Source organism: Pseudopodoces humilis, chromosome 2, assembly GCF_049639895.1.
Source record: "Pseudopodoces humilis isolate 2021_Gansu_Grassland_sample_001 chromosome 2, ASM4963989v1, whole genome shotgun sequence".
In the NCBI taxonomy this organism is placed as follows: Eukaryota; Metazoa; Chordata; class Aves; order Passeriformes; family Paridae; genus Pseudopodoces; species Pseudopodoces humilis.
This window is the reverse complement of record NC_142201.1, coordinates 3,737,753-3,764,818: the sequence shown is the minus strand read 5'-3', so window position 1 is coordinate 3,764,818 and position 27,066 is coordinate 3,737,753. Positions and strand designations below refer to the sequence as shown.

The 27,066-nt window shown below is 39.4% G+C and overlaps 1 protein-coding gene across 1 annotated transcript in view; it reads left to right on the top strand.

Moving 5' to 3' along the window:
* DSCAM (DS cell adhesion molecule) overlaps nt 1–27,066 on the top strand; it is a 439,258-nt gene that overhangs the window by 49,214 nt on the left and 362,978 nt on the right. Inside the window, exons 2-3 of the mRNA XM_088051091.1 lie at nt 12,555–12,872; nt 17,425–17,571. Of these exons, the coding sequence (XP_087907217.1) occupies nt 12,555–12,872; nt 17,425–17,571 (465 nt within the window). The remainder of the gene's footprint in view (nt 1–12,554; nt 12,873–17,424; nt 17,572–27,066) is intronic.

Genomic DNA, 27,066 nt, shown 5'->3' with positions numbered 1-27,066 from the left:
TGTACCATCTTCATAATATTTTTATATGTATTTCTATTCCTATTCTGATTAACATGCTAAATGTGCCATTTCCAAACTGAATGTTATCATGGGATCATTCAGAAGGTTAAAATACTTTTTGATAACTTATTTTTACACTGGTAGTGTCTCCCCTCCATTTTAGATGTGATATTTCTGTTGAGTGATGTTGTCTTAATTTATTTGAGATACACTTAATTTCTTCTTCAAAAAACCTTTCTTCCTCCAGCAAAACCCAAAATCCTGAGATCTTGTCTCCCACTGAGAAAAGAAATTCCTCATTGACTGTATCTATTCTGTAATAATATTAATATACTTTTTTCTTTGTATACTATGTTGTATGTATTATACAGTAAACCCATGACAAAGAGAGTACCAGATTGCAGTTGTTAAGGTAGTGATCATTCCATAAGTTGCTTGTTTGGTTTTGTTAAGAAACAAAATTAAATCCTGAAGACTTGTTTTGCACCTACCCTTTTTCTCTTTTTTATCCTCTTTTTTCTTTTACCCTTTAAGTGATAGGTAGAGTGAAAAATCTCACCTTTTTGGTATTCTTTTTAATTAAGATTGCAGTAGCTTGTCATAGCCCTAGTCTTCCATAAAAATAGCCATGAATGCCAGGGCATTTTCCTTTCCTTTAATTTAGTGAGATGCAAACAGAAGTCATCATGGTGATCTTGGAAGCAGTTTAGGAAAAACTGTGAGCAATAACTAAATGGTAATTCTGCTTCTCTTCTTCATTATAGAATGGATTCATAGAATGGGTTGGGTTGGAAGGGAACTAAAAGTTCATCCAGTGCCACCCCAGCCATGGCAGGGACACCTCCCACTGTCCCAGGAGCTCCCAATGTCCAGCCTGGCCTTGGGCACTGCCAGGGATCCAGGGGCAGCCCCAGCTGCTGCCCACCCTCACAGGGAGGAATTTCTTCCCAATATTTAACCTAACCCTGACCCCTTTCAGCCTAAAGGCTGTTTCTTCTTGTTCTGTCACTGCATGTCCTTATATTCTATGTACACTTACATTATTTTGTAATATTCTATTCTATCTCGTTTTGTTGCACTGAGTTACTCTCTGCCTCTGTCAGTCCTGGGTTTATTTTCCTGATTAATAGATCCAAATCACTTTCAGAACCTAGCAGCAATTTCATGATGAAAATAGTAACTTTACACAACTTCTGTTTGCTCTGCAGCAGGGACTGCTCAGATCTGTCTGCCCTGGATGTTTGTGCTGAGCAGAAGCAATCGCTACGTGGCTTTTCTTTCTCCTTCTTTTCCTCCCTCTCTCCCCCCACTTTTTTTGGGTGTTCACAGAGACCCATCCCCTGAGCAAGGCAGGCAGCTGTGCCCTCTGTGGTCCTGGAGGGATTTCTAATTCAGGCAAGGGGTTGCTCCACAGAGCCATTTCTAGATCCCACATGTCCCCTTCCCTTCAGATTAATGTTCTGGGGTGTATATTTTCTTGCCTGTGACTTGGGAATTTCTTCCATTCCTGCATTTTCATGTACCCTGACCTCTTCCTCTTCTGCAGATTTTGGGAATAAGGACTTGTTCTTGAATAAATCACTTGCATGATTTACATGACATGAAAGAGGAAGAATCATAGTGGGGAAGTGGGGGACTGTAAACTTAACACTTCCAGAGTGGAAATGCTTTTATACCCCAATATCATATAAGGTTGACACAAAAAATACATTACACTAATATTAAATTTTGTTCTTGATTTGCTGGTGGTGATGGTGATGAACTAGGACTAGGACTACAGTCTCTGTTCAGCATTTCCTAGCTAGAAAACCCAGGAGAGTTCAGTGCTACTCCTCTCTTTAGCAGTTTCTGGAAGAACTCTGTTTTTCAGGAAGTGCTACAGAGGTTTCTCTGCTTATTATTCCCTTGGAGGGCAGATTTTGCATTTTCCTTTAGCAGGGACTACATAATGTAGTATCTAAATGGTGTCAGTGTTGGAAATACTGTGGCACCAAAGCTTTCACCTAATTCTCCCTGAATTTTCTTTCAACGCCCAATGCATTTAGCAATGTCTGTGTGATTTCTTGCAGTAAAACCTCCTGTTTTGTATGCTGGTGGCTGGACATGTTTCAGATTCTCCTGCCTGTCCTTGCTGGATGAGCTCACTGGTGGTGTCTGGGAAGAAGCTGGGCAGGCTCAGCCAAACCCCAAACCTCCATTCTTTCCTTTGCCTTGGGGCAATATTGTTTTCCCTCCGTGCATCCAAGAAAAACACTTTTCCCCCAGAGTGGCTCAGTATGGAGGAGGAGTGGGATAAAACCAGGCATCATCCAGGTCTCCCCCTCTGTTTTCCTTCCCCCTTCTCTCACAGTTTTGGAGCAGAGCTTTCTGTGTATGTTCAGCCCTGTTTTGGGCTTACAGAAGCTTTTAAGGCAGTCAGTTTTCAGCTGTGACAACATTTGCATCCAGTTTGTAGATTCAGGAGCCTGTTGAACTTGCCATCATTACTAGTGAGAACTCCTGAAAGCTTCCTGAGGGCATAAGTAACATTATAGAATCATGGAATGTTTTGGGTTGGAGGGGGCCTTAGAAAGCATTTCACCTTCCCAGGTCGCTCCCAGCCCTGTCCAACCTGGCTTTGAACTCTTCCAGGGATCCAGGGGCAGCTGCAGCTTCTCTGGGCACCCTGTGCCTCTCCATCCTCACAGTAAAGAATTCCTTCCCTAATATCTCATTAAGTTCTGCTTTCTTTCAGTTTGAAGCCGTTTATCTGATTTGTCTTTTGTGGGCCTCTTTTGTAGGTACCTGGGGATAAGGGTGAGAGGTTGAGGTTTATAAATCCCTTGACATTTTTGGGTTTTTCTCCTTCTTCAGTTTCCCAGCTGGGTGGTTGGCAGGACTGTCTGCTCTGCCAAGGGGCTCTGGCTGTAGGATTCACTCACTTGCCACGAGCAGAACTCACCCACACAAAACCCCAAAGGATAAGGTCCTGTCCCAGAAGGATGTCCTGGATCCTTCACCCAAATGAAAGATCTTTCAGGCTCTGGCTTGCATGAGTGGCAGAGTCTTCATCTGGGATGTGGGAAAGGTGACAGAGAAGTCACCAGACTGTGAGACTCAAAATGTAGCTGCTCTTCTCTAGAACATACCCTCATGGAATTTTGTGAAGCATCCTGACACTTAATTTTTTTTCACTGAAAATTTTGATTTATTTTGCTTTAATTTTTTTTGTGTGGAAGAGATGATTTTTTAAAATTTTTTTTTTTTTTAATTTGTCTCCTTCCTGGAAAGTTCTAATAAATATTATGCTCAGTTTTGCTGCTTATTTGCAAAATTCTGTTGTCCCATTAGGATCTGAAGTTGGTGGCAATCAGGACTCTCTCAAAAACATTAGGTCAGCTGCAGCATTCTGAAGACGAGCCCCAAACTGAAACCTGTTCAATCTCAGCCAATAAATCATTGAAATTATTGGCTCTGCCAATATATATTGGCAAAATAATATATATTTCAATAATTAAAATTATTGGTAAAAGTGATGGTTTTATAAACCAGTTAAGAGAAAAGCTATACAAATATGGATTAATTCCATTTTTCAGAAACCTGAGACACATCTAATCATCTTTATTTCTCTTAATCATAAAATATTTTTGAGAGAAAAATAAATCTGAGCCTCTTCTCTCATTTCTGTTCTATTGCTTTTGGTATTTTTGCAGTGTGTTCCTTAAGATAGGAATGTTTTTTTGGGTTTTTGGGTTCAAGAAGCACAGATGCATATTTTTTGCCCATAGATTGACAGTTATCTGGGTTTTTTGTTTTGTTTTTTTTTTTTTGGTTTATTTTTTCAACCACATATTATTCCTTTTTAGCAGATTAAAAGCTCCCATCACTTGCATCTATTGCATTTACCACTCTGCATTTGTGCACTCCACCAAAACCCACACTCCTCTCCCCGTCTTGCGAGTTCTGCTTCTTTTTATGGTTTCACCTGAGGACTTTTAATTGTGGAAGCCTGCTTTGATTTAATGGAAGTTTCTGTCCTCTGAGAATGATAATGTAACACTGAGTGCTTTTTTCTCCATAGTGATTATTATTTGTGGGCAAAACCAACTGCATACTTAATTATCCTCATTAGTGGTTCTGATTTTCAAACTGATTCCAACAAGTAACCCTTTGGAATAAAAGGTTGAGCACTGGCACATTGAATCAGAGAAGCAATTTGAAAAATCATCATTATTTTTTGCTGGACATATAGCAAATTTATATTGTTGAGCCCTAAAATATTGGCTACCCTTACACAACACACAACATGGAAAATAGTTCTGCATTTTGAGATTTTATACTGGGGGAAGAATTGTGCTCTCCTTTGTTGACTTAAAACTGTTGTGGGTGGTGGTGCTTAATTGGTGTTTTTGTAATTGTATTAGTTTAATATCTTCATCTCTTTTCTAATTAGATTTGCAATATCAAATTATTTTTGGCAATTGATTTAATTTTGTTTTCCACATTAAAGCTATTTTGATTTTAGCATTCTCTCATAATTCTTCTTTAGGGCTGCTTTCACTTTTTGTTATTTTATTAATTCTTTTTTAGTAAAACTTACTTTGGAGTCAGGTCAGAGCATCTTTATCCAGTGCTGTTTTCCTGTTCTTGAAGTTCCTTTTTTACTTCCACCTGAAACTTATTCCTTATGTGAGCTCTGTTTTACCCTCCTTCCCCTCAAACAATGAGGAATGTTCAATCCCCATCTATATATATATATATATTTTCAAGATTCTATACTGGATCACTATGACTGAGATTTAAAAAAGAGAGATTAAAAAAAAAGGGAGGCTAAATTAGCCTTTTTTCCTCCAAAACATCTCCCCTTGATGATCTAAAAAAAGGCCTTATTTGAAAAAGAATCAAAATCTGATTAGACACTTACAAACAAGAATGTTATTATCACTACTCAATTATCCTGTAACAGGCTATGCAAAGTGACCCAGAGAAATATATATATATATATATTTAGAGGAGCAAAAGAAATTCCTGTCCTGGGCCAGAATCAAAGCCAAAGTTGTGAAAGTACATTTGCTTTACCCTAGCTCTAATAAAATTTATAATATTTATCAGCCTTGTGTGTTAGTCATTAGATAAAACCCCTAGAGGGAGACACGATTATTGTAATGCCTCATCACTCTGATCTTTCCACAATAGCTGCAGTAATTTCTCTGGGTCACTTTGCATAGCCTGTTACAGGATAATTGAGTAGTGATAATAACATTCTTGTTTGTAAGTGTCTAATCAGGTTTTGATTCTTTTTCAAATAAGGCCTTTTTTTAGTTCATCAAGGGGAGATGTATTGGAGGAAAAAAGGCTAATTTAGCCTCCTTTTTTTTTTTTTATTTTTTATTAATCTCTCCTTTTTCAATCTCAGTCATAGTGATCCAGTATAGAATGTTGAAAAAAATAATTAAAAATTATCCTAAATAGTGACACAGCTCATCAGCATTGCACCCTCCCACCCACCCAGGCTCTCTCTCCCTGTTCTGCATTGAGTAATCAGCATATTTGTGATTGCATTTGTAATGTTTCTACTACTGGTTTGAAAGGCACAGCAGTGCATTCAGAAATGTTTCATTTATCAGTTCTCTCTGTGTGTGTGTGTGTGTGTGTGTTTATGCAAAAAAGATTATCTTAGCATACTGTATTGTTTGAATGTCAACAGGGTAATTAACCTGTAGTATGATCTTGGTAATTCAGTTTCCTGAAATATAATTTATTGTTTAGATGGCTTCAGCCATTTTCCCACAGAAGTTGGTTTGGGGTGTTTTTTTGACTGCTTTTTAGATTAATTCCATTAAATTGTTTTACAAGATATTTGTATTTACAGTGAAAAATCAATATTTTATTTTCCTCTCTTAGGGAATGTCATGGGGTGACTTTACCTTTAAGATAGTTTTGAGAGCTAAGTAAAGTTTTAACTTCCTTAGCTCTCAAAACTATCTTAAAGGTAAAGTCACCCCATGACATTCCACCCCTTCAACTTGTGAGCACCTACTTAAAATTTATTAATTATATTCAATATACAACTTAAAACAATAAAACTAATAAATTGACAGAAAAGAAGAAACAAAAATTCACTACTTTCCACCCCTAGACCTTTACTATCACTGCTATATAAACTTAAGACAATCGTGCTTTGCTCTAAATTAATCTTTTATCTCACAGTAACACTATTACTGTTTAGTTTAGGATTTCAATATTTTTTCACTGACCATATGAAAAATGAGGATTAAATTCTCCCTTTAATTTTTCTCCAATTGTTTTTCTATATTTGGGTCTTTTGTTCTCTCTAGGTCTCTACCTCACAGCCGTATGTTTTGTTTTTAATGATGGTCACAATGGTGTTTTCTTGCCTGCTTTTGCTCTGATTTCAGGCCAGTGAAAAAGGAGCTGTCTGGTTGATAGCAGATCTTTCAAGAGAGATCAGATCCTGAGGAGTTCCCTGAGTCTAAACATCCTTCTGACTTCTACCTATCCTGATACCTTGTTCTTCCACTTTTCCAAATAATCTCTTTTATTTAATCTCTTCCCTGTCCTCATTTGGGGATGAAAGGGAACATCTGCTGTGGCTCTTGGGGATGATCCTGTGCAGGGCCAAGAGCTGGACTTGATGATCCTTGTGGGTCCCTTCCAATGCAGGATATTCTGTGATCAGATTATTTATTATTATATATAAATATATATATACACACCATATCTATATCTACTATATCTTTTATAGTGCCACCTCCCTCACCAAAACAGAAGAAAATCAACAAGAAAACCCCACCCTGTATTTGAATTTTCTGAAGCCTGGAGGTGCATTTAGGATTTGCTGGTGTAAGGACAGGCAAAGGCTGTGCTGCTTTTGGGCTCGTGCAGGAGCCAGACAGGCTGAACTCACAGGACAAACATCTGTAAATGGGGACAGCAAACATCCACCCAGAAGCTAAAAATGCTGGGTGAAATTCTTGTTAACTGAGATGGTTGAGAAAGCTGGAATTTGTCCTAATCCCTCTCTTCCTGCTGGAGATGGTGACCAAGAGAAGTGAGTGATTTGCCCTGTCAAGGCAAGGACTCAGCTGAGCCCAGGATGGTTTTTTCCTACATTACCTGTGCAGAAGGCTCAAAAAAACCTGCTCTCCTACCCAAGGCATGATGGTTGAGGTCTTTTAGGAAAAGGCTTCTCCAGAAGGAATGAAGGATATTGACATTTTATTGTTAAACTTTGATCAGCTTGATGAGCTGAATAGAATACATTTTATTATATTATAATAGTATATTTATTATAAAGAATTACTTTATTGAATATTGTCCATTCTTGCCTTTATTTTCCTTTTTCTGTTTTTATTATACTCCTTGGGTTTGCCTCTATGTTTCCTGTGTTTAGGCAGCTGTATTTGCAAGTGAGAAATTATTACATTTTAAGGTGGCACCTTATACAATCCAAAAAATCTGAAGGAAATACTTGACTGTTGCCCAGTTCCTCAATCACAACCTCACTGAGGAGAAAAAGAGAGGGAGCATTGATGTCCAAAGCTGTGGCAAACCTGAAGTTCCACTGTAACACAGTTCAGGCTGTTTCTGCAAACCTGCTGTAGTGCAGGAGTGCAGTCAACTACCAAATCACATCATTTATCTTTTCTGTTTTGATTTTTATTTTATCCAAATAATCTCAGTGGTCTCTTGGCTCTGGACCTTCACTTTGATTCATATCTTTTAATTTATCTATATAAATATTTCATGCTGGATTTGATTAATCAAATGGATGAGAACTCATTTTTCCCTTAGTTTGAAATTGTTATTCATTTAAGACCAAACTTTCCACTTGTAAAGACTTTACAGGAACAGCATTTAGTCCTTGAAAAGGGTACAGAAGGTGAATTAAATATAAGTATCTATTAATTGTTCAGAGACATTTTATTCATACTTTTGAGTGTGCTGACTGGTCTCTCAACCCAAAATATTCAGTTCTTTCAAGAGCTGAAAAGAAAAGTGTGGCTTCAAATGGCCAATTACAGAATATGGGAAGAGGGCTTTGGAAGAACACGAGGCCCAAAAAGACAACTTCAAAATCACAGAAGTGTTATTTAAACTTACTAAGAGATGAAAGAGCACACGATGAAAAGGAATTATGTACAACACCCAGGCTCAGCATTCTGACACTCAGTTGAAAAGGTACAAAATTTTCTTTTGTTCCCTGCAAACTCCATGAAAGTTTTCACTTTCAGCATCTTTAGGGTAAACTTTCTCCCAGGTGAAGCAACCTGAAGGGGGTGGAGGAAGGGAAGAGGACAGATGGTTTCATGGTTTGCTTTTGCATTTCTTCTCTCATCTCTTGGTTAGTGCTGATCCCTCCTCATCCCCAGATCCCACATGGGGCAAGCCCAAGCTGGATGCAGAGCTGTCATTTAAATGTAGGATCTTCTCTCTCACACCTCAGAGACACCCTGTTCTTCCCAGCAAAGAGGAGGATTGAGAAACAGCAGTTTCAGCCTGGTTTGTCTTGTGAAGCCTTGCAAAATCCCAGCCTCATGGGCAAGAAATGTCTCTGTCCCTGTAGAGGACCTTCAAGTGCTCAGCACACACACATGTAGGAGCTGGAGACCTGGAGGAGTGACCTGCCTGAGGAGAGAGAGGGCCACTTCTGTAAAAAAATAAAAATCAGTCTGTTCTTGGCTGTGCTGATAGCTACAGGTGTTGGAAATGCCAAAGCCAGCCTAAATCTTCATAGCTGTGTGTCTATCCTGGTTACAGCTGCCCAGCCTGGCAGTGCTCAGTCCCCCTTGCTGAGGGAGATCAGCTCACAGCCCCACTGAGCAGCTGGTAAAGAATTAGTGTGTAAATGTTTAGCTGAAAATGAGATCTCTCAAATGCCAACAAATTTTGCGTCTGGCTGATGTATTCAGCACTTTGCTAAGCACAGCAGCGTTGTCTCCCCTGAAAATCAGGAGGAACTTCCTTGGCTATAATGTTTATCACTTCAAGTACTTGGGAGTAAGGAATATTGATTGAGTTTGCAAAAAAAATTATCCACTTCCCATCTCTCTCCGTTTCCCCTCAATTTTTCCCTCCCCCATACTTCTCTCCCCGTTCCTGTAGGAGTGAGATCCTGGCATCTATTGAGCCTTAGACTCCAGAAGTCTGATCTTTGATCTGATAAACTGTTGATGTTCTCCTTTAAGCACTCAGTGGAGGACACAAATCTGTGCCTTCTTGCCCCAAAGTGCTTGCAGGTGCTGATTGTTTGTCACCTTTTCATCCCAGCTGCGGCCCCTGAGCACTGCTGAGCTGCAACATTCCTCTTGTTTCCCTCAAGAATTATTGGTTTGGTAATAAATAACCCTTATTCAGGAAGAATCTTTGCCTTTTCTTCCCTTACATTGCAAAATGATGTGATCTCTGTTCAGGCCAAGTGCAGTCATGCAGCTGCAAGAGTTCTCAGTTCTGCCTTGGATGTTATTTTCTCTTCCATGACTGCCCTTTTTTCTCATTCTTCAGGTATTTCTCCTTTCAGTTTTAGTTCCATAACTTTTATCAGTTTCCCTTACCAATCTCCCTTGCAACTCTTAGTCTGAGTTGCTTCTGCTTTCTGAAAAATACAATGTTTAGTTGGATCATATTCTATCATTAAGCAACATCTAATTAATTACACATCGCTTTTGCTTGTCTCCGTTTCAAATAGGTTTCAATAAATCACTTGTTCTGTCATCCAGCCAATCCCTTTCTTCCCACGGAATGTTGAGGAGAAATATCTTTTTAATAAAACCTTCCAAAATCCCATTTTTGTTGTTGGATGTCTCCAAGCAGCTCACACAGTGAATTCCACCAGAAAAAGCATCTGGGCTGTCAGCATTGTGTAGAAGTGTGTGCATTAGAGCACTGTGATTATTTTCCAGGGATCTTGGTGTGTTTGTGGCTGCCATTAGGATGAATGCATAGCAGATGCTGGTTTAAAATGAAGCACTATTGTAGTGGCTGATGGATGCAAAGTTTGTCAAAAGTAGTGAAAGCTTCTACAGGGGAAACAAAGCAGCTGGAAAAATTCATTGTAATGTGCTGCTAGTATGAGTCTCTGGTTCAGCTGTGCTGTGTTTGATTGGGAAGTTAGATTCTATGGAAGTGTCAAACAGAGTTTCTGATATTCTCTATTTTCATGGCATTCGTAATTTGGTACTTACCTCTTTGTTCTTGGCAAGGAAATCTCCTGGATTTGCTAGAATATCTGCTAAGAAGCAGCACAGCATAATAAAAGCTGGCAAATGTGAACAGTTTTTATTACTTCTACGTGAATGTCTTGCTGGCCAATGGAAATTTAAATGCCTTGTTGATTGTTTCATTTGTATTTGTAGAGAAAAGCTTGTACAGCAGATGAACAATGTTAAATTGTTTTTTCTCTTTCCAGTTCTCTATTATGTTGCCAACAATACTGTTCTCTGCTTCAAAGTACAGCTATAATTAGAAATGTGATTATGTAAAAGTGGCACCATCTTATTCCCTCCTTCTGAATGAGGATTCAGCTTCTCCCTGTGCTTAGTCCTGTTGTGCCTATTTTTGTTTTCCAGATGCCCAAATTCCTCTTGGGATTGCACCCACTAGGTGGAACTTTTCTTGTGGGGAACTTTTCTTGTGGGGAACTTTATTCTGTGCTGGCACCTGCCTCATCCAAATGCAGGAGCTCAGCTCCAGAGCTGAAATTTCTCCTTTCTGAATCTCCAAGTGCCTTTCAACCACCACTGTGCCACTCATTTATCTGTCTCCTGCATGCCAGGCACCTTTCCCTACTGGAGAGGGTGTCTCTCTCATTTCCAGGGATTCCCAGAGCCACTTTTGCTCTCTTTAGGGTCTCTCCTGATATTTAGAATGAACAACTTCCCACCTTGTATCTCTGCAAGATATCAAAAGAGAGAAGGAGAAAACAGTCTATTTTGTATCCCAACTTTAGCATTGGGATTGCAATTTCTTTCTGCAGGACAATAGAATCCATCTTGTGCAAATGAAGGCTGCCCTGAAATCTGTCTGATCACTGCTCGTTGGGATCTCCTCCAGAGGGGTCACCTTTTCCAAAACTGACCCCTTACCAGCCTTGCTTTAGAAAACCCTGTCAGAATTGACTGCATTCAAGATACAGTGAATCATCCAAGTCTCTGTGTTTGTGTCAAGCAAAACTGACCATTTTTTTTATTTTTATTTTTTTTTAATAAGCTAGCACTCTATGCAAATATAAAGCAGATTGGTGGTATTGGAGTATATCCCTCCATTTGTTGAAAAACAAAAATCACATGTAAGGATTAACAGCTCTCCAGCAGAGGTTAGGAAGGTACTTTAGAGGAAATGTTTGGGGTATTTTAAACCACCTGGAGACGTCAATCCCTCCAGTGAGGGCTGAACAGCCCATGGCAGAAGTGGTTAATCTGGTGTTATGACTAATATAGACTCTTTCCAGTGGTACAGAATCTTCAGTTTAAGGCTGGGAGTGGGACTCCATGGAGTCCCATAGATGGCAGAACCAAGATTATCAGAGGCACTTAGGTTTAGAGGTCTTTGCAAGAAAAGACCTGACCAAATGATATAAAGCATTTACTAAACTGTATCTGTATTAATATAGACGTGTATTGCTATTAAGGAGTTATGGGATTTTTTTTTTTTCATTGTTTGCTCTGTTCTTTTTATTACTTCATAAATAATTCTTGCCATGGAAAGACTGTAAAAATAAATTTTGGGATGCTAACAGAAAGTGCCTGTATTTCAGGCAGAAATTTAGTTGCTGGAGATTTCATAAAGGCAGATTATTGATAGATTTTTGTAGGCTGTATGAAGAGCGCTACCTCAGCAAGCGCAGAAGTGAGTGGATCTGTATCTCTTTACACCAAAACGGGTTTCTCATTTTACTTTTGGGTCTAAACCACTTACTGTGCTTAACCTGGCGATATTTTCTTTGAATGATGCCTTTTTGAGCTGCTTAGAAACAGAGGCCAAACAAAATTAAGGGAATAAAAAGCAGTTCTATTTACTGAAGGGCCTTCAGGTACATTTAGGGCAGACAAAGCTCCAAGGGGTGCACCCAAAACTGGACGATAGGTCACAGGTTTTCACACTTTAATAAGTTTGGTCCATTTTGGGGGTGAATCTTCCAATTACAGCTGCAGGAAATTAAGTCATTTACCCCAAGTTTTCTCCCCCCAACTCACTTTTGTTTACACTTCTCAGGGCCTGAGGCAGTGAGGTGTCCTTGATTCCCAGGCCTGGAGAGGAATTCTTGTGTCTGACTAAAATGGGAAAGCAGCAGCTCGCACTGAATATGGAGTTCAGAGTTATCCACTAAAGAATTGCAGCATTACAAATAGATGGAAAACATAAAAGCTAAAATCCTAAGGCATGATGAAAACGAGAAACATTTTATTAGAGCTGCCATTAGCATCCAGATGCTCTGATTACCTTCCCTGGGCGCCGCGTTTGACTCGGCGTCGAATCGCTTCGCGCGCTGCTGAAATTTCTCGGGTTTTCAAGGTCTTTCTTTTCTTTTTTTTTTTTCCCTTTTTGTCTTGCAGTTTTCAGTGAAGAGCTACACGCCAGTCTCTATTTTGTCAATGCATCTCTGCAAGAGGTAGTGTTTGCTAGCACCACAGGGACTCTGGTCCCCTGTCCAGCAGCGGGGATCCCCCCGGTGACGCTCAGATGGTACCTAGCGACTGGCGAGGAGATCTACGATGTCCCAGGGATCCGCCACGTCCACCCCAATGGCACTCTCCAAATTTTCCCCTTCCCTCCTTCAAGCTTTAATAACTTAATCCATGATAACACTTACTATTGCACAGCTGAAAATCCTTCAGGGAAAATCAGGAGTCAGGATGTTCACATTAAGGCTGGTAAGTTGAGGCTTTTATTGGGTTTGGAGGGGGGTGAGGGGAGAGGGAATTTGGGTGTTTCAAAGAGGAGCAGTAGGTATCAGTCGGGGGAGGATGGCCAGAAGTGCAACCTCTAAACTCTTAACAGTATTAAGTAATATTGTGAATTCTTTCCTCCCCAGCTGGAGTTATTTTGGTGCTAAAAAGTTAGTTTTTCCAAAGATCTCCAAATATAAGGACAAACAAACTGATAATCAAATCAGCAATCAAACCATGCTTGCACATTAAAGAACTGTGTGAGAAAAAGATGGATTTTGCACATGGGCTGGAAGAGAGGAAGAATGCTTGGTCTGAAATCACACCTCTCCTCCCTTGTTTGTGGTCACTTTGTTTTGAGAGATGTTTGTGTCCCCTGCAATGATTCAGCAGCTGATGTGGGTCCAGGGACAGTGCTTTCTCTTTAAGATAAAATATGCAAATAAGCAGAATGGTTTTGCATCTGTTTTCTGTACTGGCTGGGTCAGCCAGTGGGAAATTACAGAGGGATCAAAATCAGGCCTTTTGTTACAACACACAAACACATGGCTGCACAGCTTTTGAAGATTTTGGTCTAGCCGCTTCAGGTAATTAAAATATTCAAACAAACAAACAAAAAATAGTCTGGGAGCTGACCCCTGGAAAATGCAAATCTTTGGAAACTCTTTATTTTTGATGGAACTGTGCTTGGCTTTTCTCAGAAGAGAACAACCTTTCCTCTGGAGATTTGTCTTCACAGGAGTTTCACAGGGAAAAAAAACTGTGAGCAGTTAACAAGTAGATTTGCCTGAGACTTTCTTTTTAAATAATAAAAAGCAATCTCTTCTTCTTAACAATAAGTTAACATTCAGAGATCTGTGGTTTGTAGGCAGATGGGAAGCAAGAATAAAAACCAGGTTTCCATGAAATTCATGTCTCATTAAAATTTTAGTCTAGGAAAGTGGGTTTTCTTGCACAAGAAGCATCCAGTAGAAGGAAGTTATCATGTTACATATATGGGGAGTTCTATGATGATCTATGCTTCTTATGAAATTATTTAGATGTCCATTAAAAAAAATGCTTGAAAATCAAATATTCATATGAACACATCATAACCAACTTTGTTTGAAACTCTGGTTCTGGTTTTTGAGCTTTTGGTTTTACTTTCATGGATTTGTGGGCAAATTCTCTGGTAGAATTATATTTTTAGACAACATAATATTTACTTTTGTCTTTCCTGGATTTGTTAATGTGTCTCCATTTCAAACACCTTCTGGGCACTATTTTTTCCCAGGATTGCTTTCCAATTTTTACTTTAGATAATCTAATGTGGAGATACAAAGGAGACTAAAACTTCCAGTGTTGCTGGCTAAGACTCTGAACTGGTGTTCCTTTAGGTGTAAAACGTTCATCCATGGAAGTCCAAAACAAGATTTCTCCCTCTGCTTGAGAAATGAAGCTTGCAAATAGAAAAAGGGCCTTAAGAAAGGACTTTGCAGTTGGTAGTGTAGCTTCTTGGCTCAGAAGTTAACAACTCCTATTTTTTTTTTTTCCAAGTCAGAAATGCCTCCTTTACCTCTTTTCTTTCCTTTTTTAGCCTTTTACCCCATATCCACTCATTTCTCCATTTAACTCAATTTCTCAGTTAATCTGAGCTTTGGATAATGAGTTAAACGAGTTCCCTGCCTTCACATGAGCTGATGCTGTGTGTCAGAGCTGTCCCTGTGCCTGATGGACGACCACAGCTATCAGTCAGCATCTTTTCCAAGGGCTTGTGTAACCCTTCAATCACAGGAAAACACAATTTGGAGAGTTCTGTGCACGGCAGCCAAGTGTATTTTATGCTCCAATGATAAACTCTGGGTTGCTTAAATTTGAAATTAGAAACTTCATTTCTTTACATGGTCCTTGCAAATGATTTCTGTCCACGTGAAATCTAAAAAATATTTCAGATTGGCACTAATTAACTGGTTTTGGGGTTTTCTTTTTCTAATTTCCTCCTTCCAATGCTCTCCAATTGGTTTCCTAAGAATTCAGAAGAAATCAGTGGATTATCTGGTCATAGCACAAAGACTAATACAGTTCTGCCCATTCTCAAAGTCAGCTTGAAAAGTCTGGAGCTCATTTACCTATTTTCCCAGGAACATGGGCAGCAGATACAAAAATTCCAACTGACAGATAATTGTATTTGTGGTTTTGCATGTAATTTTGGATGTAGCACAACAAACATTGCCAAACTCCTCCCAAAAATCACAACCCTCACACTTGGACACCCAAACTTAATCCTCTTCCATGCCAGTCCCACATGGGACTAAAGGTCTCCATTTTATCTTCCAGCTCTTTGTGCAGCCATGGCAGTGAAGGGCCATTTTATTTTATTTTTTTTTTTATTTTTTATATATTTATATATATATATTTATTTTTATATTTTTATATTTATTTTATATATATATTTATTTTTATTTTTTTTTTTAGCAAAGGCTGACATTCTCATATAAATTAATGACCTGGGGACTTGTGATTTAAACAAAACAAAACAAATAACAAAAAAAAAGTAAAAATCAGCAATTTATTCATGGAAACTGCCAAAACCATGATCTGGAAATAGCTGAGGAGCCTTGTAAATTACAATAATGTAAGTTGTTTTTTAAGCAAGGGAATGAATAAACCTCTTTCCAGTTTTTGTGCCCTGCATGGTTGCTGTCTCGGATTTTATTGACAGGATCAGCTGGGCAGATTTTCAGAGTGGCCAAGTGTTCTTGGAAGGTATATTCACAAATACCTTCATCAGTGAGTTGGGATATTGCTGCCAGGCAGCTTTTCCTGAAAATGGTGGCTGGAGCAAGAGCACAGACACAAATCAGCCTCATTGGGATGACCCATGTGCCATTCCCTGGGTGCAGGACAAGCTTCACCACAGGGCAGCCAATGCTGTGAAATCCCTGCATTAAATGTGCTTATAATGCCAGTTTAACAGCCATAACAGGGTTCAGAATCCTGACCTTTGATCAGAAATCAATTACTGACTTTTTAAAAACTAGCCGTGTCTATCTTGTAATAGAAAATGGATATTTTTTCCCTTTTAAAAAAGATATTCCATTTTTAATTAAACTTATTTATTTTTGGTTAGGGCTTCTAAAAGTTATATTGTTACAGAAATGTTTGGGATGGAGAACTTCAATCTGACTTTTTGCAGTGGTAACAATGGACCTGAAAATTCAATGCTGTTTGCATTTTGAAGACTGTGGTTACATTTCATTACTCTGTCTTTCATTTCTTGACCCTAACTGGGGCAGATATTTAAAAATTCCAGTGCTCCTGGTGTTTAGAAACACTTTTGTAAACTCTGAAAAGAATTTACTGACTTTTCAGCTGGAATCAGTGGGGCTAAATGTATTTGTAAAAGCTTGGCCTGTGTTTGTGGACAGGGAATGTGGGCAAGAAATGTCCCTGTAATGTGGCAGCTCACAATTGTTGTTGTTCCCAATAACTCTGACCCTCAGGTCTCAGACACAAGGAAATTTCCAAAGCCCTCATGCCTGTTCTGATGGAAATGGTTTCTTTTGGCTGTGGTGATTCCTGTTTTTTGCACCTTGACCTTGTGTTCCCATGGAGAATCTGTTGTGCTTTTCTGTCCTGTCTCACCCATTCACTTGCTGCAGAGGACAGCATCTCTCTCTTCTCTGCCCTGCCACCTTCTCCATGAGCTCTTCCTCACAGAAATGCTCATCCCTCACTTTTCATGGAATTATTTCAGGATTTCCCTTCTTTCCATTCTCATACCCAGTGCAACTTCATCTCATCCCAGCAATATTAGTTCTGTGTGGTGGGAATGATTTTTCCAGTTGTATTTTTATCCTACTTGTCCATCCAGTTGTTATTTTTTCTCTTCTTCCATTGAGTTAATTCTTTCAGACTCAATTCCATGCTGATTCTAAACATTTTTTGAATCATGTTGGATTTTATTATGACGTGGTTTTGTTTAATAATTGTGGTTTTGTATCTGGGTTTTTTTTTCCATTAACTGATTTCTTTCAGGGCTGGTCAATCAAATGTAGCTCTCCTCTTACTCTCATTTCTCTGTGTTCCTGACACACCTTTATTTTTTTTCTCTCTGTCACCTCCATCGATTTTCTCCTTCAGTTCTTACTTCAAAATCCTAAATGACACTGACCTTCTCCCCTCTGGATGTCTAATTCACACACAGCACCTGCCTGTTCCTCTGTGCTCCTTGGCAGAGCAGAAAACCCTTTGTGAAGGGAAATGTGGCTGGGGAAACCACACAAGTAACATAAAACATAACACCATTTACCCACATAAATCTTCAGCTCCTACCTGAGCCACCCAGAATTAGGTGAGGAAAGAACACAGAGATGCAGACTTTGAGGAAACAAGAAGATCTGGGAATGCTTTTGTAGCAGCTTGCAGCCAGCCTTGTGAACGTGTGTGATTCAGTGAGACAATGGCTCCCAGCCTGATTGTGGGGGGCACTTTGCAAGGAGCTGGGTGAGATGTGGGGCTGCAGTTCCTTTACCAACCCCTCCTGTTGTCCCTGCAGTTTTACGGGAACCCTATACAGTCCGTGTGGAGGACCAGAAAGCCATGAGAGGCAATGTAGCAGTGTTCAAGTGCATTATCCCCTCCTCTGTGGAGGCATACATCACTGTTGTCTCATGGGAGAAAGACACAGTCTCGCTTGTCTCAGGTAGGCTCTTATGGCTTTTTTTACTTCTATTTTTTTTCCCAGCTGGCAATGGCAGAGATGTTTCCTGTTTCTTGCTTCCCCACACAAAATGCCTGATGTTGACTTTGGTTCAATTATAACTGAGTGGGATGTCATCCTCCCAGTAATGTATTTCACTCCAGCCTTGCTGCATCCCCGTGACTCTGCGTGTGTGACATGAAGGCTTCAGACAGCCCTGCTTTTCTAGCCTGCTTGAGGGGAAAATAACATGTTTTTTGTTTTATACCAGACATAAAACCAGCTTTCGGGTGCTGTGGCAGTGGGTTTGCATTTTGACTTTGATGAAGAACTCCTGCATGCCAAAGAAATTTGAGTGTTGCAAACATGTGCTGGGTTGTAATTGTTTTTAGTAGCGATGTTACTCACAGATTAGAAGAAATCCCGAGTCTAAATTAGTTTGGTTGTGTTTAAATGAGGTTTGCAATCAATATTTATAGTTTTATAGCATTTTAATCCCAAATATCTTCACAGATAACAGTGGAGGCTTAAGCACTGCCATAAGATGAACATATTGAAGTGAAATAACCTGCACTAAAGCAGTTCTGTGCATTAATCTATTTACTGACAGAGGGAGAAAATGTGAGCCATTGTTCACGAACTTGGGCGAAGAAAATCTTAATGTTTTAAATCATAAACATTGCAAGAAATTCATGGGAGAAAAAACAGGAGAAATATTTTCAGTATAGTACATATCTGAATTATATATAATGCAGAGTGCAGCTGTTGTTACACATACAAATGATTTATGTGTGCAGAAATTGGAAATGTATTGTTCCAGGACTTGCAGAATGGAAAAAAATAGTTTGAGTTAAATGTTGCTACGGAGTCTGCTCAGGAATTTGTTTGTGTTTATGATGCTCAAGTGTGTGGAAATGTTTCAGTACACCTCCTCAATATATTAATAATTTTTATTTTCTCACAAATTGTGGTATTGATGGAAATAGCTGTGTTTTTATATGACTCATATAGAAGATTTAATTTCTTGCTATGTTTTATTGATTCCTGGCGTCACCTTGCAATTATTTTTCCGCCAAAATTATAATTCAAAGAACTTTCTAAGAATTTGGTAGGTATTTAAAAACCATATAATTGATGAGCAGTTGTTCTGTGTTGCTAGTGCACTGTTTAAGCTTGGTAAATTCACTTCCTTATTATGCTCTTTGGTTTTGATAATATCATAATTTTTATCATAATTTATCATTTATATAATTTATAATTTATCATAATTTTTTGTCATTGAGCAACTGCAGCTGGGTGCATTTGCACAAAGAGGTCTGTAATATCTGAATTGTTGGACTCAGCAGCACTCCAGCCAACAAAGGTCAGAGTTGTATTTAAATGCAAAAACCTTTCCTTTATCCTGTATATATTGATGGAGAATTATGCTTAAGGATCTCTCAACTATGATTGCAACTATTTAACACAACAGTGGACAGATGTGTTTATTTTGCTTCATCTTAAACTAATTTGCTGTATGGTGCATGTACCTCTGTATGTGTGAGTACTGGCTGGAGGATAAGAAGATTAATTTCTTTATGATTAGCTACCTTAAATTTTTTTTTTTCTAAGCTTATTCATTCTGTGTTGTAAGAAAATATGCATGTTTTCTCTGGAAACATGTCTTGGGAGGACACAATCTGAGCTCCTTCTACCTCTGTGATGTTTGAGAGTGGCTCCATCCTCCCTTCACCCTGGAATCAGGAGTAGGGGGCACCCAGGTCTCTGTAATCTCCTCTATTGGGAAAAAATATGGCAGTTCTTCAAAATATCATGGCTGCCACTTACAGATAATCTATTTTTTATTAGCCTATATTGGTTTAAATCCCAAATTTGGGGGGATAAAACTGTGTAATAATATTTAACTATATGGATCAAAATCTATTTTTTTCCTTAATGCACCTTCTAACAATGACAAGGCTACAATCATTAAAAATCTATGACAAACTTTAGCAAGATCCTTATTATCTCACAATCCCTCAATTCTGCAGTTGGGAATTTAAATGAAAATAAAACATATTTTATTAGAATGGATGCTATAAAAAAGCCATCCATTGTATTTTTTTAGTATGCAACACCAGAGTCTTTGATCTTGCACACAGAAAATTATTGGAAGCTATTGACTATTGGAAAATATCAAGTTCTTATTTATTTTTTTCTTTGTTTTTTTCTTCTAAATAACTCATTTATTGGTTGTTCATTAACATCTTCAAAAATGAGAGCCAGCTTGAGGGGAAATCTCTGCTGTGAAAGGAAAGAATATAAAGAGAATTATAAATATATCTGAGAGTGATGCTTATCATGGTTTGAACAGGACAAGTTTTTTGTGGGGAAAAAAAAGGTAATATTTACTTAAAAAGTAAGAAAAAGCAAAGACAAAAAGGAAGTGTGTGAGTGGAGAGGATAAAGGTGAGAATATTTGCTGAAGGGAGCTGACAAGAAAGATGTGGAGAGACTTTTTACAAGGGATGGAGTGACAGGACAAAGGAGAATGGCTTCAAATTGTCGGAGAACGCAGGTTTAGATTGGATATTAGGGAGAAATTCTTTATTGTGAGTGTGGTGAGGGCTTGGAACAGAATTGCCAGAGCAGCTGGGGCTGCCCCTGGATCCCTGGCAGTGCCCAAGGCCAGGCTGGACATTGGGAGCTCCTGGGACAGTGGGAGGTGTCCCTGCCATGGCTGGGGTGGCACTGGGTGGGCTTTGAGGTCCCTTCCAACCCAAACCATTCTGTGATTCCTTCATTTCCACTGAGATGATTCAACCATTTCAAACAGAAGCCAGAGAAGCTTTTATTTCTTTTCTGAAGGACTTAAACCCCAATGCAATTCTTCCAGCAACACCTTGAAGGTAAATATTTCATGTACCTGTCTATCTGTAGTCCCATTCTGACTATAAGATGCACCAGAATCCTTTATTTCAGCAATTACTGTTGTAGATGCCAGTTTTGTGGGTTTCTTTTGTTTTGTTGTGTTTTTTTTTAATGGCAATGCAATATTTAAAAAAAAAAAAACAACAAAATCAAGCAAAGAAATCACAACACTCTTATTTTATAGGGTAAAAATATCCTGCCTTTTCAGAAAGAGTGTTTTATGAGGGTGTTCCTTGGTTAAAACTGTACAATGTTTTTGGTCTTGCCACAATGTGCTATCCTGGGCATATCTGTATATTTGGTTTTCAGGGAGCACAATGATGTCCACAGTAATCCAAGTGTGTAATAAATATAGCTGGGCAAGAGCATCTTCTGTTTCCTGGCTGCAATTTTATGTCGTGCCTCCAGGTTATTGTAAAGTAATTGGGAGTTGAAACATATTGAGACCTATTACCAGAGCGTTTCCAAGGAGTGTCCCAATAAATCACCCTCCATGTTCAATAAAGGGGAAGGTGCCCATGTTTGGGGCTAGAAATATCAATTTCTGTGAAGTTTCTATGTGCAAGGACAGCTGCAGCCTGGAAAGGTGTGCAGGAACTTTTCTGTCTGTTAGAGAACACTTCCAGAATTGGGGTTTTGCTCCTACACTTTCTCTTTTGATGTGACAGCAAATCTGAGGCCAAAAAGATTTTACAGTGTCCCCTCTAGGGGCAAAGGTAACAAGAAAAACAAAAAATATTTTTAAAGCAAGGCAAAACCAATTATTTGGATGAATCTGTTTTGAGGTAAAGGAGAAAACACTGAGCTCCAACAGCAAATACAGAGAAATCTTTCCATACTGGAAAATTTGAAACATAATGGTGAGATGGCATATTCAGCTCTCTCCACTGGATACAGCTGTTTAACAAACAGCCAAACTTTGCAGTGGTGGCTGAGAAACTCTGAAGAGTCAGCAAAATTGAGGATTGGTGGTAACTCTGAGAAGTCTAAAGGGGCTCACGATGTGCAGGTAACTGCTGTACCAAACTCTGCAGCTCCAGGGTCTCTTTTCCTCAAATCTGTCCTTTCTGAAGAATTTTGCATTGTCAGTTGACTTGAAACAGAGCCTGAAATTTGAATTATAAAAGGGAGAGCGAGGTTGTGCAGTTTGCTTTTGTATCTGTAACCTACAAAGGTTGTTTACAAGGATGTAGATCCTACATGTTTTTATTAATGGCACTAAACACAAAAGCTTAAATCAGCCTAGAGTATTGTGTTCATCCTAAAATATCTGATGGATAGCTGCACATGGCTTGTTCAAAGGTCAACCTTCCTTTCCCTCTTCCTGCTTTCCTTCACAAACCATGCCCAAGGAAAGAGACTTTTGGAATCTCTGATGACTTTGTAACCATTGAATGCAGCCTAAACCCTGCAGGACGAAAGATCTCAGCGAAGTACGTTTTGTGTTTTTTTAATAACAGCCAAAAAAAAAGAATAAAAATACAAATAAAAAATAAACCAATAAAACCAAGGGACAGTAGGATAGGAAAGTGCCACAGCTCAGATTGTGCTTCTGCTCCTGTTGAGCAGTTGCAAGGCAGGGGGGAGCCAAGTGCTCGGCTCATTTCTTCTTCACACAGAACTGTGAAGCTGGACTAGAAGGGAAAGTGAACTTAACTGCTGATTGTGCTGTGGCCAGGTGAGAGCACAGAGCAGAGCCCACTCATGTCTTAATTAGTCCCAGAGAGAGCAAAGGATGGGTGTGGTTTTAGGGGAAGCAGGGCAGGAAGGGATTACGGGAAGTGAAGGTCAGTGGAAGGGATCAGCAAAGAGAGAAGAGCAGAATGAAGAATGGATGTAAACAAAGACTGAAGAATTAACTTGGGTCTGTCACTGCACTCTGTATTCCTGTTAGGAATGCCTCCTATCCTGATCCTGATAATTGCAAGGGATTTTGAGTTTTTCTGTGTTTCTGAACAGTGCCAAGAGCAGGATCATGAGTAGGTTTGTGCCCTGACCTTTCTGAATTCCCATTTTCCTGTCTAATGACACACCATGGAAGAATCTCTCTGATTTATACATGGACTGTGACTGCTTTTTTAAAATAAAAAAGTAGAAAAGGGGAGAGACAGACAACACCAACTGTGCACAATTTGAGTGTGCCCTGGAAGAACAGCAGCTCTGAGGGAAGGTGGGTGAGCATGGATGGAACAGGCTTCCCTGAAGGGCTGTGACTGATGTGCTGGTGACAACTGATGAGCCTTCCAGCCAGCCTCCTTCCCATCAGCCAGGAATTAGTCACACTGGACCACAGCTTGAGAAGTGTCACTGATGTACACTGACCTACATTTGGCCTAATGAATTGCATTATTTATTTACACACAGTTCCTCAAGTCTTGTCTCTAGAAGGCTCAGGGGCTCTTGGATCTCTTTCTGCACAAAGGGCTTTTCTGAGCTGCTGGGGCTGGCAGTAAGCAGTCAGTGTTTGCCAGGAGCTATCACATGGTGACATCTGAAACACAGCACTGCAGTTTTGGGCTCTGCTGGGGTTTGGGGATTACAGCAATGGCTCGGTTTGAACAGAGCTGTTTTTTCAGCCACGAGGTTTGTACATAGTGCAAGAAAAAACCAAACTCATTATGGAGAGTGGTCCTGTGTGAAGTCCTGTGATCAGAACTAGATTATTGCTGGTGTCCACATGTTGGAGTCCCAGGCACGGAAAATGTCCCTTTATCTGTGCTGACAGGCTCAGACACTCAAGAGAGCACTGGGTTTAACTTAAGACCATGGAGAAGGCTTCTAAAACTGAGTGGAGAAGCTGGGAATGTGAATATGTGAATTAGATAGAATTATCTTGAGTCACTGGGTGAAAAATGTAGAGTTTGAGATTTAGTAGTGAATAAGAGACAGGATGGAGTTTATTGTGCATTTGTTTGCTTTTGCCTTTCTTCCTTCCTTCTTCTTCTTGGGTTTGGGTAGTATTGGGTGATTGGACAGAAAATTCTGCAGTGCAAAACATGGGTGTTTGGTTATTGGGTTAAAAGTAAAAATAAATTAGTGGGCATTTGATAATTGAATAGTTTATGCTTAAAAGGCCTTTTGGATGGAGCCTGAGGTCACCATTTGTAGTTTGTTAAGTTAGTGTGTAGAAGTAATTACTGTCTGCAAAAATGTAATACAGATAAGGTAAAATAAACATCCTAACATGAAAACCGTCTCTGCTCATCAATCCCAGTCCTGGGGAGAAGAACCCAGAGAATTTTACAAGCACAGGGATTAAGTCCAGCCATTGGACTGAGGCTGGGTCTGGTAGAAATGAGGAATGATGTTTCTTGCTTTGCTTTGATGTCAGTGCTTAACCATAGCTGCCAAAACCCAAGCATTCAACATATATTTAACCTATGCCCCTGAATGCTCTATGTGCAAGATTTCTTCTGCTTCCAGATGGAATAAATAAATATAATTTTTTATTATTATGATTAAATATTAGCAACATAGATAAACATATATAAAAATTTTAAAAATCTGAATGTACCTTCTACCAAAAATGTGTCAGTGAGGTTGAATTCTTCTCTTCAAAGTTGTATCAGCACTGAGAAAGTACAAATCTCTCCATCTGCTGAACTTCCTTGGCTCCCTGGAAAGCTGCTGGGAGCAGCATTCAGCCACTCTCAGGTCAGGCTGCAGGTTTGCTCTTACAGTAATGTGTTTTTCGAGCTTCCTCAAGACATGTAAAGTGCACTTGCCCATCTCTAAAGACAATATATTGCTTCCTCACTTTGTCTTTCAGTGAGGTTATTTTCCTGAGGGACCTGGGAAAAAAATATTTGCTGCATTATTTAAGAAATGTCTGGTTTTCCACGTTTTTCCAGGGAGCTGTGCTCTTTTAAGAGGACAGTGTCTTACAGCACCACAAAGTGGAGATGGTAAAAAATTAGCACTTCCTGCTTGTGCAAACAAATTTTCACATTTTCCTCTGTCTCATGAACTAAAATTGTAATTGAGCAAGGCCACGTACTTCAAACTACTCATTGATGGAAATTTCAAGTAACAAACAATAGGACAAGAGGAAATGGCCTCAAGATGAGCCAGGGGAGGTTTAGGTTGGATACTGGGAAAGATTTCTTCACTGGAGAGGTGGTCAGAGCAGACTGCTCAGGGAAATGGTGGAATTGCCATCCCTGGAAGTGCTAAAAGCACACCTGAATGTGGTACTTAGGGAAATGGATTAATGGTTGGACTCACTGATTTTAGAGGTCTTCTCCAACCTAAACAATTCCTCTGTCTTCTCTGGGCTCCATTTTTGCTTTCTGTTCCATTCTATTCCATTGGAGTATTTTGATCAGGTCAATCATTTTAAAGTTATGTCTTTGTTATGGGTAGCATTGGGTGCAAGGATTTCAACACTGTGGGAGTCAGGAGTTGGGAGCCACTTGAGGGGATGAAGATGGAAAGCATCTGATCCATGTGTCAAAGAATCACTTATTGGTAGCACAGAGGAAAGTGAGCAGTGTGGTTGTAGCACAGGAATGGTTTCTGATCATTTAATCAGCACAGGGAAGTGAAATGGAGGTGTTAACGTCACAGAGACTTGTCTTTCCCTGTAGAGGGAACTTGTGGATTTTCCTCGGTGTGACAGGACATTTTGGCTGGTCTGAGGGCAGAGAACATTGGTGGCTATGAGAGATGGAGGAGAAAAATACCTTTGAGTGCTGTGTTGTGGAGGTTAAAATCCAGGAAGTCAGAATTTGCTCTGTCTCACCATATCCTGCAATTTTAATTCTAACAGGATTCACAAATAGTAGCAGTGGCTTTGACATTTCAGTAACAAAGCATGTCTAGGAGAAAAGCATATCATAATTTTTCTTTCCCCTCTGTTGCTGCTGAGTTTTGGACAGCCCTTCATTTCCATCAATGGGAGGGACTCTTTCCCTCTTCTCACTTTAAAACAAACCAAACTAAAAAACCCAAACCCAACAACCCCTGAATCCTCTTTCTCATTTTTTTCCCCTCAGCTCTTTAATTTATTTCCTCTCTACTTGAATTAAAGCATGTGAAAAACTTGATTGGATCCGGGTCCTTTTTAGAATTGCTTTTGCTTTCTTGAGAATTAAAGAGAGAGAAAAGCAAGAGGATTGCAAGTCTGCTTCTGGGTAAAAGCTTCAAATATTTATTTTTTTATGATTTATGCCTTTCTCCCTCTTTCCATCTCTGTATCCATCAGTGTGTGTATACATGTACACATTCCTACAAATATATATATACACACACACATATGGGCTCTTATCACATCTCTCCATGGGCCTGAGGCTCTGTTGGACCATGCATAACATTATCCAATCTGATGCCCAAACTGTTCTGTTTTACCACCTTGTTATTGATGTTGCCAGTCATGAAGAGGTTTCTTTCAGCCTGGTTGAATTCAGTGACACAGTTAGTCTTTCACTGGAAATATCTGTGTCACATTATTTTCTCTCCAGATGTGCTGGAAATTTCTTTCATTTTCCTGGGTGAATCCCATTTTATCACCTGGCCAGCTTTTTCTAGCCCCTACAGTTCCTGTAATATTAATTCTCTCTGGGGCTTGCAGAGCCTTCAAATAAATATGGCCTGCATTTAAATGAACTCGATGTTTACCAGCTCTTTATTAAAGGTGAAATAAGAGCAGACTGACTGCTAACCTTCCCAGGTGCTCACTCAACATTTTCCCACTGTTTTCTTTGCCCTTAGCTTATCATTCTTCAGGCATTTTTTGGTTCACAGATATTTTCTTGAATACTGAAGGCAATGTTTTGGTTTGATTGCAGGATTTGGAGGGCCGTGGTGTCTGATTTTATCGGCAGCAAAGCTCAGTGCTGTCAGATTTGGTATCAAAATTCTACAAGCTGGCACAGGCTTTGATGAATCAGTGTGCTGGATTTAGGTCCAGTTTTATGATTTATTTTCATTTTTGCTTTTGAAATAGTGATTGCAGCATTGTTTTCTTATAATTCTTATATAAAATATATATATAAAATTCTTATATAAATCTTCCTTACATTTTCTTCCTTCTCCCCTGCCAGCAGCTTGTGATCTTGTCACCTTCCTGAGCAGCAGTGGATAAGTAGGTGATCACATTAAGCACTTTGTGCTTGAGGTTTCCCATCAAAACCCAGCCTATCCTGAGCAAACACCAACGAGCCCTGACAGCTTTGATGTGAGGGGACAAAATTGATGCACGAGATTCATTTTAATGAGTGTGTGCCTCACTACTGAGGCTCCTTTATGGCTGTGGACGTGGTTTAGCTGCACTCTGAGGGGAGCAGAATGGCAGAACTGCCACCAGCCATGATTTTTAGGTTATTTTTAATACATCCAAAGAGATATCTTCAGGTGACATCAGGGAAAAAAACCCAGAAACAGAACATTCTATTATTGTGTGTTGTACCAGGTAAATAATTTCAATTAAAACATCACTGTGGAGCACAGTGCTACTAAGCTGATAAGTCTACAGTTTTTTAGGGCTGTAGATGTTCTTACTAAAGCTCGTTTGGTTTGCCCTCCCTGTCAAGAGTCCAGTTTTAATTGAGAGGCTCATTAGAAGAATGACTCATTAGAAGGAATTGGAGG